The sequence below is a fragment of the Sebastes fasciatus genome, chromosome 16 (genome assembly GCF_043250625.1).
Source record: "Sebastes fasciatus isolate fSebFas1 chromosome 16, fSebFas1.pri, whole genome shotgun sequence".
In the NCBI taxonomy this organism is placed as follows: domain Eukaryota; kingdom Metazoa; phylum Chordata; class Actinopteri; order Perciformes; family Sebastidae; genus Sebastes; species Sebastes fasciatus.
Window position 1 is genome coordinate 8,058,338 of NC_133810.1, and position 14,612 is coordinate 8,072,949.

General features: G+C 39.1%; 2 protein-coding genes across 4 annotated transcripts; one reads left to right on the top strand and one right to left on the bottom strand.

Annotated features, from left to right (window-relative positions):
- Nucleotides 1-1,819: 1,819 nt before the first annotated feature.
- Nucleotides 1,820-10,805, bottom strand: lrwd1 (leucine-rich repeats and WD repeat domain containing 1). 3 transcript variants are annotated; one of them, XM_074611348.1, is made up of 16 exons: nt 10,741-10,805; nt 9,754-9,840; nt 9,307-9,541; nt 8,948-9,067; nt 8,624-8,770; nt 8,447-8,539; nt 7,929-8,279; nt 7,570-7,684; nt 7,355-7,461; nt 6,881-7,091; nt 6,002-6,074; nt 5,200-5,343; nt 4,923-5,029; nt 4,188-4,349; nt 3,723-3,832; nt 1,820-2,435 (listed from the first exon to the last, which is right to left on the bottom strand). In XM_074611348.1, the coding sequence occupies exons 2-16, from the start codon at nt 9,831-9,833 to the stop codon at nt 2,283-2,285; spliced, it is 2,208 nt and encodes a 735-aa protein (XP_074467449.1). In that variant the 5' UTR covers nt 9,834-9,840; nt 10,741-10,805; the 3' UTR covers nt 1,820-2,282. The 3 variants fall into 3 exon arrangements, with proteins under 3 accessions (XP_074467449.1, XP_074467451.1, XP_074467448.1); XM_074611350.1 differs by having other exon boundaries at nt 4,923-5,026; nt 7,570-7,687; XM_074611347.1 differs by having other exon boundaries at nt 7,570-7,687.
- Nucleotides 10,806-12,053: 1,248 nt separating this feature from the next.
- alkbh4 (alkB homolog 4, lysine demthylase) lies at nt 12,054-14,110 on the top strand. The gene is made up of 3 exons (XM_074611331.1): nt 12,054-12,212; nt 12,726-12,917; nt 13,259-14,110. The coding sequence occupies exons 1-3, from the start codon at nt 12,078-12,080 to the stop codon at nt 13,778-13,780; spliced, it is 849 nt and encodes a 282-aa protein (XP_074467432.1). The 5' UTR covers nt 12,054-12,077; the 3' UTR covers nt 13,781-14,110.
- Nucleotides 14,111-14,612: the final 502 nt, after the last annotated feature.

The window sequence follows — 14,612 nt, forward strand, 5'->3', positions numbered from 1 at the left end:
GTCAGTCAGAGGCGGAGCACCACCACCCTACACACTACTGTACGGTACTGCAGGGAGCAGCACAACTAGCTGCCTAATTACATTTATTTAACTTTATTTAATATTTTATTTATTTATTTATTATATTTTAAATATTGTTTATATATTTTATTTATTTATTTTATATTTTATATATTTTATATTGTATATATGTATTTATATTTTTATTATTTATTTGATATTTTAGTTATTATTTGTTTTATTTATTTATTTGATATTTTATTTATTTGATATTTTATTTATTTATTATATTTTTATTATTTATATATTTTAGATTTAATTTATTTATTATATTTTTATTATTTATATATTTTTTTCTCTCCATTTAGTTTTATTCATTTTTCATTTTATTTTATGAGGAAAAAAAAAAATATATATATATATATATATATATATATAAATCCCTGAGCTATCAAACCATTTTTATCTTAACACAAATGACAAAAAAAAGGAGCAGCAGAGCCGGTCGGTGTACAACCATGTGTACAACAAGTATTTTGTTAAGTGGTCACACTTTGCAACTTATTTACCTCCCTCTATTTATTCCCCCACACAAAACACAAACCATGTGCAACCTACAACTTAATTTGGTCCTTACCAGTGGTGGAAGAAGTATCCACATCTCTTATTTTTGCAACAAAAAAAAAGACGGCTAGGCAGCGCTGATCAAATATTAATCAATATTCTGTTACTGTAATGCCTATATCTCTCCTCAAATGTCTTCAGACACATCTTTAAGTGTACCGTTTAGCTGTAAAATGAGAAAGTTTGTGACCCGGCAGACATTTTTTAGATCAGTTGAGGAAGTACCAAGCACCGCCCACCAACTGCAGCACAGCCAATAGGAACGCTCTCTCTCTGAAATGACCTCTGATTGGTCAAAGTCTCCCGTCACAGGCTAGATTTTTTTAAAGCCTGAAAACTAACCGATCAAGGCAGCGGTAGACCAGCGACTCTCGTGTTCTGCGAGGTAAAATTACTGTTTTTATCAATGGAGTTTAATGCCATTGACGAGAGCACAGATAACGGCAACACTTAAACTGATATTGATTTTTTTTTAGGTGTCTAAAATACATTTAGCTATAAAAAATAAACTGGTTTATTAGCAATACAGGTGACATTTTAAATAAAATAAGATATTGATACATGTTTTTTGTCAGTCCTCAGCCCACAACTGCACACACAAGAATGAAATATTTAAAAAAAAATTTATTTAATTAAATCAAGATACTTGTACAACTTCACAAACATGGTGAGTTGCACACGGAAACATAGGTACAGTACTGTAGGAATAGACCGTAGGAAGGAACACGCTTCACTGCATTTATTTTCTCAGCAGCAGTCACTTTTAGGCTGCTTTTCTACTCTGCTTCTTTACTTCTCACAGCAGTGTTGACTTTTTAGAGAGGACTGTTTGCATTCCTTAATGTTATCAGAACATTACATCAAGTTACTTTAAACAGCAAGGTCCAACGACTGGCCTTAAAATAACAGATAAGGTTCATTCACATACAGTTATTCACACTGAATATGTACATTTGAAGAAAAAAAAGTGGATGCACAAACTGCATAAAAAGTCCAATTCATAAGGCCACTGACTTTATGAAAAATTGTCGAGCTGATTAAACATGGTTAATTGTTTTTTGCCACTTGGGGGCAGCACAAACACCTGTAAACATAATCCTGACATATTTTTCATTACCGTATAAAGTTTTTATGGCTAACTGGCAACATTAGCACTTATTTGGAGGTGTGTTTCTGGACACCTGACGAATATAAATATATACATACATTTGCATAAAGCAGCATATTTGTCCACTCCCATTTTTGACAAGAGTATTAAATGACAAATCACCCTTTAAGGTACATTTTGAACAGATAAAAAAGGTGTGATTATTTCACGATTAATCGCAATTAAATATTTTAATTGATTGACAGCCCTAATTTTCATTAAAAAAAAGAATAATACTGTAATTGTATTCCTTCGACGTGTCTGGCTGTTAATTGCTCTGACAGATCTCAGTGTGGGATCAACATAAAAGTCACTTTCCCCTAAAAAATTATGAAGAAAAAACGACTGCAGTGTGTCTCTGTGAGACAGAGTGGCACGTTGGTGTTAGGAGAAACAACTCTGACCTCACAAATTGTCATCAGTTTTTTCCCCCATTACAAAAAAACCCAAAGGATTTATATCAAAACACCTGACTTCCATTCATGAGTTGCATTCACACAGCCCGTATTGCTCAGGACGACTCCTCTCTCTTCCACACGATCACCATGTTCTTGTCACTGAGGGCCACCAGGAAACGGAGCTCAGGGTCCATCGCTACGCTGTTGATGGAGGGGCCCTCCACCTGGCCGAGGCCCTTCCTCACCGGGGTCGGCCACTCCAACACCTGCAGAAAACATACAGTTTATGAGGAGGAGCTTCATTTGATGGCATCAAATATTGATCTTGGCTCAGTATGATGTGTACACACAACTTAAGTAGTTTAAAGTTTAAAGTCTGTAAACTGTAGCAGAGGTTTACTGTGGAGAGATTGGGTAGGATTTGTACTGTTCACCATTGTTTTCTTTGCTTTTACAGAGATTGGCTTACTGTGTTTAAATACATTTCAATAAAAAATAATTGTGTCTGACTATTTTTATGCCTTCGCGCCGATGACATTATATTTTCGGGTTGTCCGTCTGCCCCTTTCTCGTGAACGTGATATCTCTGGAGGGAATTTCATTACATTTGGCACAAACGTCCTCTTGGACTCAAAGATCAACCGATTCGATTCTTGTGATATCTCGGGAACGCCTTGAGCAAATTTCTTCCCCTTTGGCACAAAAGTCCACTTGGACTCAAGTTCGAACTGATTAGATTTTAGTGGTCACAGGTCACTGTGACCTCACGTCCATCTCACTCTTGTGAAAGAGATATCTCAGGAATGCTTGGAGGGAGGGAGGGTGTATTGTGTATGACATCTGGCACAAACAACAACTTGGACTTGAGGATGAACTGATTAGAGTTTGGTGGTCAAAGGTCAAGGTCACTGTGACCAGTTTTTGGCCATAACTCAAGAATTGATATGCTAATTATGACAGGTGACCTTGAGTGTTTTGAAAGGCGCCCATAAATAAAATGTATTATTATTGTTATTATTAATTTCACACAAATGTCTAACAGGATAAAATGATTACATGGATGTAAACTACAACTTGACCGGTTGGCGGAGGCATACAACCACGAGGTGGTAATTCTAGTTTTAGTAATGTCACTGTAAATTACCTTGGCATGGTCCAGTATATTTGTATAGTATGTTGGTTTCAAGTTTGTTCATTTTCTAAGTGTTTATTAATGCCAATTTGGTCGTATTATGTTATAACGGTGATTTCATTTTGAAAGGGCGACCCCGGTAAGAAGTAAAGACAATTAGTAAACATGTCTGCCGTCGTGTCTTCCCAAAGAAGGAATGTGTCGTACAGTGTTATTGTTTAGCACCTGGCTGATAAGGGCACACGGTTTGTCTATGTTTTGTTTCTTACTATGATTGATAAGAACGTTGTGTAATAGTGATACTCGCTACCCGGAGAGGTAGGATGGAGATATACATTTCTAAAACGTTATGTTTCTACGTAAAAACCTGTAGAGCTAACATGAGCAGAGTTGTAAAGTGACATTTAGAGGAGATGGGTACCTCAGTGGGCTGAATGGGTTTCCCGGTCTGGAAACTGTTTTTCTGCAGGTTGGTGATGTGGTACGTCCATAACCTGCCTTTGTCATCACCACACACTATGTAGGCTTTTCCTAAAGGGAGAGGGATAAACACACAAACAGTATAAAATCAACCTGAGTTATTCAAACACAAAGCTAAGTAAATAACATGTATTTTTCATGAAACATGGATTGAAATGGAACACACTAAAACATGCAAATAAAATGTAAATGTAGCTGTAGGAGCAGCCGTGTTATACTGGGGAGAAGAGGGAACCAATCTGAATTCACAGACAATGGTCAGTGTTCATAATATGTGTTTGGTGTACAGAGTGTTACACCTATTTATCCGGTCTAAGTTGCAGCATATTCAACAAATGTAAAAATGACTTAAAAAGGTGCAGAATGATAACTGCAGCTTTACTGATCAACTGATTTGGCGACTTACCAGGACAGGTGTTGAGAGCCAGGTAGGGGATCTCAGTGTGGGCCCACTGCAGCTCAGCCAGAACCACAGCACTAACGGTCCTGTCCTTCTTGTCAGGACGCTGGGCCTTCGTCCTGCTCCAGCTCCACAAGTAAATGGAGCCATGCATGTAGTTCTTAGAGGCTAGAGCGCCATCATGACAAAAGAAGAGGACATTTAAGCAAAATTAGGAGCATGTACAGAAAGAAGGGATTGCTGAGGAAGGGAGGGTTTTTGCAGATTTTAGAACATAAATTTAAGACTTAAAGCATCTTGAATATGATTTAATGTCAATTTGACATTAAAATGTAGAAAACACACATCTGGAAAAACTGTCCTTAGGGGTCCTTAAGTTGTTTTATAGCTGGTTTATAGTTACCAAATACATGGTTAGATACACTAATGTACAGACAGACATGTGATCCATTGGGATTCATGGCCTTACTAGGCAGAGACAAACAAAAACAAAGTTATAGCGCCATCAAGTGGCCGACTAAAGTAATAATTAGTATTGTTTACTGAGTATATTTGCATGATTTACCCTTTACTAAGCCCTTAAATAGAACGGCCAATTACTAATTTGTGAGATCCAGTGTAAAAATCCTGATAACATCCAGTGTGACCCAATGTTACTTACTGAGGGGGTTGCGATGCTTTTATAGGCCTTGTAAATAAGACTACAATGGTAATGTGGTATACTGTGAGAGCCTCACTTACCCACTATGTCATCCGTAAGAAAACTGAGGCCATCAATGGTGTGGTAGTCGTGGTCTTTGTCTTCCTTCTTATATATGGGGAAAGTTATCTCCATCTCCTCAGACCTACTGACAACAAAACACACTCTATATGTTACCGGCAGGTCCACATGTATGATTTTAAACACATTATTTCCTGATAAAAACTCCAGTCAACAGACTAGAGGTTTGTTGACGGGCACTGCACATGTACAAACATCATATAATACACACCCACACACACTGTGGATGCCTTTTACCTCTTTGTGGTGTTGTTGGTGCCGAGCTGTGTGTTGTAGCAGTGCAGGCCGTCCTCACAGGCAGTCAGTAGGTGTGAGTTGGGGGAAGTGGGGGGGAGGCAGATGTGCAAAGGGGTGGCGCTGACCTCCAACACCAGCAGCTGACTGGAGGGAGAAAAACGGAGCAGAAATACTCAACATGACAGCCTGAACCTCTCCAGACACTACCCTACTGGACCCATTACACCATAATTACAAATACAAATGTACAGCTGAGGTTTGTTCAGAATTTTTATTTAACTTCCAGTAGAGAACTTAAAGTCTCTGTCTTTTTTCCAGCCCAAAGTGTGACAGTGCAGCCAGACAAAAGAATCTCCACAAGATATTTGTTTTCCTAAAAAGACGATGTATAGACTGATACAAAAATAATCCCTCTCAATCATCACTTATGACCCAATAGAAGTGTGTGTCTGTGTCTGTATCTGCAGAGACCCTGCAGCCCTCTGTCTGGATTTTCTTATTTTCCTGTGTTTCTGGGCATCGACCTCTATAAAAAGGTAGCAACCAGGTGCCAGATCGTAGTCACACATCCATGAGAAGCTACAAAAATGGCAGACACAGTGCCGAAAAACGCAAATATAGCGAGACAAAGCTCGTTGCAAAACAAGATAGAACCTGGTGTTGGCTTTCACCCGCTGGCGTGCACCCTAACTTTAACTGCAGTCAAGAAATAGTCCTCCACATCTGTTCAAAAAGTTGTTTTGCCATAGAAAAGCTCATTTTAAGACTGATTTGTAGCTAGAGATAAAGCATAAATACTCACATGACTTTGTAGTTGTACTGGCTGTCCACTCCACCGATGTCCCACATCACTATCTTGTTATCGTAGGATCCCGCTGCGAGAGAAAAAAGGAAAAACTGGTGAGTGAAACAATGAAGAACACACCCTCAAAAACACGATTTTGCAACAGGTCCGCCTAAAATCCTCAACAGATGAGGACATGGGTATCGTACAGTAGTGGTTGCCAAACTGGTACAAAAAAGGAAAACAAGTGTCATGAGGAATGGGGCTTCACTTACCCTTTAAGATATGAAATATGGATAATTTTGCCAGTCACTTTATCTTTCTCTTACAAATATAACACTACAACCTGCCTGATCGTCTGACATCTCGCGTTTTTCTCACCGTCGGACTTCACTGATTTTAATGTCGCCGTGTTCCCAGATCTCACTAATAACTAACTGATAGAAACGATGGCCAAAACCATTAAAAATATGACTCAAGTGATTGCATTTTGTTATTATCTTTCAAATGTCTCACATGTTCAGGAAGGCCTCATTTTAATGTTGGACAGTAATCTATGCGTCTTTGAAATTCTTCCTCATACTGGACAAGAACACATTTGCCTCTTTATTATTGGGAGTTTTGTTAAAAGATTTTTTTTTTGCTAAGGTTACATTTTATTCACTGTGGCCTCATTTTTTACTGTAATATATATTTAGTCATGCACCTCTATGGAAACAACACAATCATAGAAGTAGAGACAACTCAAAAGTATCTTTTGTGCAGTACAACACAGTTACAATGCCGGCAGGTTGTGGGGTTCAGAGGGTTAAGCAGAATCATCCTTTTATCTGTCTGATGTTGGACCTCTAACTGATACTACACATTTTTTATCTATAACAAGTAACAAGGACTCACTGAAGAGGAAGTTTCCCTGGTGGTGGTTGAAGCGGAGGACAGACAGCGCCTTGCGGCTGGCTCTGAACTCGCCGTAGGCCACGTTGTTTCTGGGGTGGATCAGTTTGACCAGTCCTCTCTTCCCACCGGCGGCCAGAATGCTGCAGTGTTGAGCCGAGGCGCCGCCGCCCCTGGACATCAACACCGTGGACCAGGCCAGCGAGAAGAACTCCTGTTGATGGGAACAACAGATACAAACAACATCAGACAAACACATCAAGCTTATATTATGATACAAAATGCAAATGTCTGCGAGCTGCTGTCATCGTAAATGTAAAAGATGTTTCCTTGTGATTATGAATTTTGTTTCTCATAAATACAAGATTTTCGTGTCCTTCCTTCCTTCTCTGGTGAATATATGGTGTTGTAACTTCAAGTTTTTCTGTGAATGCAGTTGCAGAAATCGAATGATATTAGAGAATAAATGTAGCAAACCTCTCCAGAAACTTTGTACTTCTTCATCACCATCCCGGTTTCACAGTCAATCACACAGAGAGAGTCTCCACCACAGGTAGCTACCAAACGGCTTCCTCCTCCAGCGCCTGTTAATACACGAAAAGAGACTGATGAATGGAGTTATAGGAAAGCTTTATCTACTAATTTAAAGCCTTTCATTTTGATAATTTACGCCTAAATGTGTTGAACAGTACCAGTGGAATCAGGCAGCGGCTGGAAAGCACAGGCCCACAGCTGGGTGGAGAAGTCCTCCGAGCTGTCCTGTTTACTGTGACACTGGAGGACGTGGAGAGGCTTCAGACTCACCGGCTGCTAGTAGAAGGGAAACACGACACAAAGAGGAAGATGGAGAGAAGGGAGTTTAATGACATGACATGCTGACAATACCAATAGCTGAGAATTTAGTATTGCTGTACAGATATAAGACATCCCTTCCAGCCAATTTCACTATTCTAACAGGTCACAGCTACACTAGATGATCTGTGAGGCTGTACTTAGGCATTTTGTTTTGCTTTGTTGAGTGTTCAGTATTTAATAACTGTGTTCACATTACCTGCGTCTTGCTGCAGATCTTTATCGTGGACAGCACGTCCTCTGTTCTGTTCTTCTGTTTTATCTGAGCTCCGTCGTCCTCTTTGGTTTGTCGTACTTTCGACGCTCTCTTGGGCGTCTCTGCCCTCGTCTGTCCTCTGGTGGGGGTGGAGGGAGGCTGACTTATCTTGCGGGGGCTCATCCTGACGGTGCTGGTCTGGGTCAGCGTCTGAAGTTTGCGGCTGGATTTGCGAGGACTGGCTTCCACCGGGGAGGCTGGGAGATCTGTGCGTGATTTCTTGCGAGGCGTCAGGCTTATGCTGGAGTCCACTACTGATGCAGTTTGTTTCCTCTTGGTAGGCGTTGACACATCCTGAGAAAAGCAGTTCAAATCAACTCCAGAACTAATCATTTACACAACATCTTGAATTTCCTTTACTATCCCCAGACCACACTACCCATCACTACTACCATTACTTTCTAAACAGCCAAGTTCGGTATAGACAGCGAGTTAAAGTATGTCATCTTTCGAGATCTTACACTGTTCTCTTTAGTGTCTGTAGACTCCTTCCTCTCCGGTTCTTCCTTTGGTTCAGTCAGAGAGCTCAGATACTCCTTAGCAATAATCTCCACCTAAGAACCAAAACAAGACAGAGAGACAGTTACTAAAGATGAAAGAAGTAAACACAAAAAAGGTGTCCAACATCCTGAACTTACCTTCCATTTGGTGAAGTCGCTGACGGAGTTGGGTCCATATTTAACCTGCTGACGGGCAGTGTTGACAAAGTTTTTCTCCAAATCCGACATTTTCTCTGCTGTGATGGGATCAGGAAGACTGAAGCTCTTCTCCCAAACTGCAACTATCTAAAATAACCAAGGACAGTTTGTACACCGACAACAGCAACAGCTTATGCAATAAAATTGTGTCGAAATCATTTCTGATGTCCGCAACCTATGACATGACTTAGTATAGAGTTTGCAAACTGAATTATTGACACAACAGTCTCAGTGATATCATACAATAAGGAATCAGTTTCATACCCTGGTCCTCAGGTTCTCACTGTAGACGAAGCGCAAGTGGTTGGCCGTAGTGCTGACATCTTTACCGTTGTAAATCCTCAGTTTGGGCAACAACACCATCAGCTTGTAATTATCACTCACCTGAGGAAGAAAAGCAACATTAACAATCATATCTAAGACTCAATGAGGTGTCATTTTATTTTGAAAGAACTCCAGCAAATTGTGAGCTAACACAATGGTTGTTTAAGATATAACGGAGATGACAAAACAAGTATGAACATGACCAAAAAATTATTTGTTCATGTTTTTTTTACATTTCTACCAGAAATAACCCCCTAAATGGTGGACTATAAACAAATACAAAGCTATTATGTCCTCACAGTGATATAAAGATTGTCCTCCATCTTGAGCTCTTCCAGGCCGCTCAAAGACTCCAGGGTGGTAACGTCCTCCATCTGGTTGTCGGTGAGGTCCAGGTAGCGAAGCGCAGGCAGCTCCAGGTTCGTGGGGAGCTCCTGCAGTCTGTTCCCAGACAGATCCCACCGCTCCAGGGACTGGAGACGGCACAGCAGCCTGACCGGCAAGTCCTGAGGTTTCAGTGCCATCCGAGATAGACTGAACAGAAAAAAGATTCAAGTCAGTGTTTCTACAAAGTAGGATATCAAACTAAATGTGCTAATTAATACAATATATACAAATGAGGATATATGTAGTGTATATAAATAGACATAATATACATATATACAGATTGCAGTTAAGGTGCAAAGGATAGACGTATGTTATATTTAACAAACACTATCATAAAGGACAATAAAAAACATGCTTACTTCAGTGTCTTGATTTGCTCCAGTTTGTTGGTTTTTGGAGCGCCTTTCTCCAGTAAAAGTTTCTCTGTTATTTTCTCCATTGATAATCTGTAGAAAAGACCACAATTCAAACAACTTTAGAGGAAGGGATGGAGTATTAAAGAGTTAATTGCTTCAGTGCCCTCTTCTTCTGACCTCTGACCACACCCAGCATCACTGATGGGTGCTCTGCTGCACCTATAAAGACACACCAGGATGTACTCCCCACACCCTGAGTGCTAATCTACATCTCTGCACCAAGGTGAGAACAAAAATGTAGTTGTATTGTCTTTAGTTGTAGCTGTGAAGTACAGGTATCCTGTGAAGTAGTTGACCACTAATGGCCCTCTGGTCTAGGGATGCACCGATACCAGATATAGGGCTCAAACAGCTTGTGACAATGGGGCCAATCTATTCAATTCAATTCTATGTTTATATACTATATACATCATATACTGGAATTTGAATTCCTATTCAAGTTATGACCAATCTGTTGCTGCATTAAAAACGTTGTTCTTTAAATAACAATAACTGAGGTAGTAAATGTGCAAATGTAGATGTGCAATAAAATTACAGACTAAAACACAATGGAGTCTGGTTGAGTCAGAAACTGTAAAGCTGAGAGTTTCATTGTTTACTTAGCAAAACAACATTGTCCTTACAATTTTAGCTTATTAAATCTGTTTTTATAAATGAAAAGACTTCCCTTCAATAAAAAAACACTTTCACAGTGAATGTAATGTTAAAGTTATATGATAAAGTTAGCACAGAGAAGAGCTCATTTAGCTGAGACAATAACAAAACAACACTCAAGTTTCAGCCTCAGCCATGCTGGAAGCACCATTTCTTTGTATTACAGACAATAAACAACTTATTCTTGAGTTTTAGTGTTTATCCCAATTGCATATTTTACATAAACAAACATTAGGCTAGTATATGTGTTAATATTCGTAGATAAAACTTACTTACAGATAGTTTTTCAGCGACTTCAATGAACTCACTACTCCTGCAGAAACTGAGCTTTCCCGGGGAAAATCTACGCACGTCCGGTGGGCGTGGCTTAAAAAGACTTTAATAATAAAGGGCTAAGTTTTACCCTGTGCTGAGCCTGACAGGCAGAATGTAAAGCCTTCAGCCTCCAGCCTTCAGCCCAGGGTAAACATTTGTCAGAACTTTGTAAAAGTAGCAGTACTACAGTGTAAAGAGTATTTTGTCTTTTGTACTTGTGTATATATTGAATTTGGATCTGTTGCCGAAGGATGAAAATTAGCATTCCTGTTAACTCCTGTATGTTCTTGTATTTTTTATGTATAATTGTACAGCACTTTGGTCAACTTTTGTTGTTTGGATTGGATTGGATTCTGTATTGTATACTGTCCATTAACATGCGCTGTCCCTATCAAATAAATAAATAAATACTGTTACAAGTAAAATTCCTGTATTCCAAATCTTTAAAAAAAAAAGGACAAAAGTAATTGTTATCAGAATATACTGAAAGTACCAAAAGTAAAAGTGCAGAATGGCCCATTTTTTTTAACAATGTATATTATAGGCCATTACTGGATTATAATTAGTGATGCATTATAATGTGTATTATTTAATGCATCACTAATTATAATCCAGTGTTGCAACTAATTACTTTATACACTGCTGTGTAGCTTAACCTATAATATTATATCATAATGTATTAGTTGATATAGTAATTGTACTTTAGTATGTACTTAATTTGTTGTGTGTTTGTTTAGCTGTAATTCTATACCGCTCTTCAAAATCAATAAATAAAGGTTAAAAAAAAACGCTGGTTATAGCAACTGTATGTATGTAAGTATATAATGTCTATGTATATAATGTTTTAAGATAAGATAAGATATTCCTTTATTAGTCCCGCAGTGGGGAAATTTGCAGTATACAGCAGCAAAGGGGATAGTGCAAAAAACAAGATCAGCTAACACACTAAAAAAAGAGCTAAACAAAGTGAAACAAAATATGAACCATTTAAATAAGAGGAAGTATAAAAATAGGAGCAGTATATACAGTATTGACAATAAACAGACTATTAACAAAATTGCACAAGTATATTCGTATATATTCTAGTGATACTATATTTATATGTGAAAATCAAATGTGACCTATTGAAAGACAAAAACAAAACTGAGAGAAAAAAATGTTGTTATAAAAATAAAAATCCTCTAAAACGTAAATAATATTCATCCAGTGTGTGGTGCATTACACCAAACGTCTCGCTAGGTGGCGATGTTTATCTATTTCAACCAGGTTTGCTACTACCTATATATCAACAGAAGAAGATGATGATACAGGATGGGATGATGGCTCCTGATAGCACTGACCTCGTTACTTCATGTGCTTGTAAAGGCATCCGGCGGTGTCTCAAGTGTGAAATTTCAAAGGGAAAAGAAGAACTGGAGGCCAATGAACCAAAGGTAAACACATCTGACTGAAAACTGTGTTTTTGCATTGTTTTATCAGCCGGAAACGGACGCAGCTGTTGCTATTAAGCGCTTCTCAAAATAGCTACGGAAGCTCTCACAGGACATCTACTGTCAACAGTCTCTCTGGTTTCTCAACATACTTTGTTACAGTATTTTGTCGTTTTTACATTATTATAACATTTTTCTTTTCAAAACAATATATATTATTATGGCGTGTCTGTACACTTATGCAGTGGTGGAAAAGAGCTATCTACATTTAAGTACTTATGTACAATTTTGAGGTACTTAAAGGTCCCATATCATGCTCATTTTCAGGTTCATACTTGTATTTTGTGTTTCTACTAGAACATGTTTACATACTGTAATGTAAAAAAAAAACACTTTATTTTCCTCATACTGTCTGCCTGAATATACATGTATTCATGCTCTGTCTGAAACGCTCCGTTTTTTTCCCACCATGTGTTATTAATGTATAATATACCCAACATTATTTTGTTTATGAAGATCGTGCACCATTTCCTCTACGATCCTGAGACGAGGCTTGCTATTCGCCAAGATGCCGAGGAGGCTGCGTCCTTCCCCTTCCCTGGTGTCTTCCTGCGGGAGGACTTCATATCTGAAGAGGAGGAGAAACAGCTGATAAGCACGATGGACCAGGATGTGTGGAACGAGTCCCAGTCTGGTCGAAGGAAACAGGTTATACATGTCGTTTCTGAATAGCACCACAAGACCGTGGCTCAATTATGTCTGTTTGTTTACTTTGTATTTGGTTTTCAAGAGAACAAGGGCTTGAGGACACAAGTAGCTTGTTTGTTCGACACTGTTTCACAAACCTGACATACTGGCTTTGTTTGGTCAGTAATACCAGTAATACATGTAAAGTAATTTAGATTCCAGACTAACTTTTGTTGAGCAAAATTGTCTGCACTCCTCTGATCTTCATACCAGTTAACTCACACAAAAGCTGCACAATTTTGAATTTCCCATTCATAATACACTGATGAAATAAACAAAACTCTTTTCTCATATCGTTGCAGGACTTTGGTCCAAAAGTTAACTTCAAGAGGAGGAAAGTGCGTTTTGGAGGATTCAGTGGACTTCCTGCTTTGAGCCAAAAACTAGTGCTGCGAATGCAACAAGAGCCAAGTCTAGCAGACTTTCAACCGGTTGAGCAGTGCAACCTGGACTACCATCCTCAGCGAGGCTCCGCCATCGACCCACATCTCGACGACGCCTGGCTGTGGGGGGAACGCCTGGTCACCATCAACATGCTATCAAACACTACGCTCACTATGTCCCTTGAACAGGGCCTACCAGAGCTGGGACTAGCAGAGGAAGTGCACGTAGCGGTGCGTCTTCCTCGCAGATCTTTAGTTGTGTTATACGGCGAGGCACGGCACAGATGGAAACACGCCATTCATAGGGACAACATTCAGGAGCGCAGAGTTTGCAGCACCTACAGAGAGCTGTCTGCAGAGTTCCTACCTGGAGGGCAGCAGACAGAGTTGGGAGCTCAGCTGTTGAACATTTCTTTGAGCTTCCAAGGAACTCCGATATGATGCAGAGGAAGACGGTACTACCAGACGGGTGGAGGTCCAGACTCCTCAAATGACATAAATTATCTATCAAATAGAATTATATAAATGTAGTTATTACATGACGTTTCTTCCAGAGATTCAGACCTATTGTCCTTCACAAATGCAGATGTTGTTGTTGTTTATTACACAGCTTTGATGAATACTCGATTCTGATTGGTCAATTACGGCATTCTACGGTCTGTTATGTCTTTATAGCAGACCGTTGCTATGTATAACAGACCGTTGCTATGGACGCAGTTCTGATGTCGGACTCTGAAGGACCGAATTTGTGTCAAATTATTGATTTCTTAAGTAAGTAGCCGTGTAATAAGCAGGATAATGTACAGCTAGCGGGTCATTGTTGTGAAATAAACCCCTTCAGAGTTTGCCACATACAGAAAAATATCAAACATATTCTGTAATATGATTACATAAATATATACATACATATATTCTGAAGAAGAACTTGTGCTCGAAACGTCACTTATTAAGATGTGCCAATAAATTAAAGGGAGCTACAGTGTGCGGACCTTCTTCTACGTTTCTCTTTGTGGTCTTCTACCGGTCCAGCATCCTGAGGAGCAGTTGTTTTTGAATGTCTTAACAAGTTTTAATTGATTATAATGGTTGCTAGCCATTCATTTATTTATCCAGTTCTTATCTAATTTATGAGGCTCAATACCGGCTGTCTTTGGAAGCTGTATTTTCTGCAGACCTCAATCTTTTTCAACTCTGTCTTTTAATAAAGAAACACACTTTGCCTCACCTTGTGTTTTTATGTAGAATGTGTACTTTAAGGCTGTCCCGAATACCA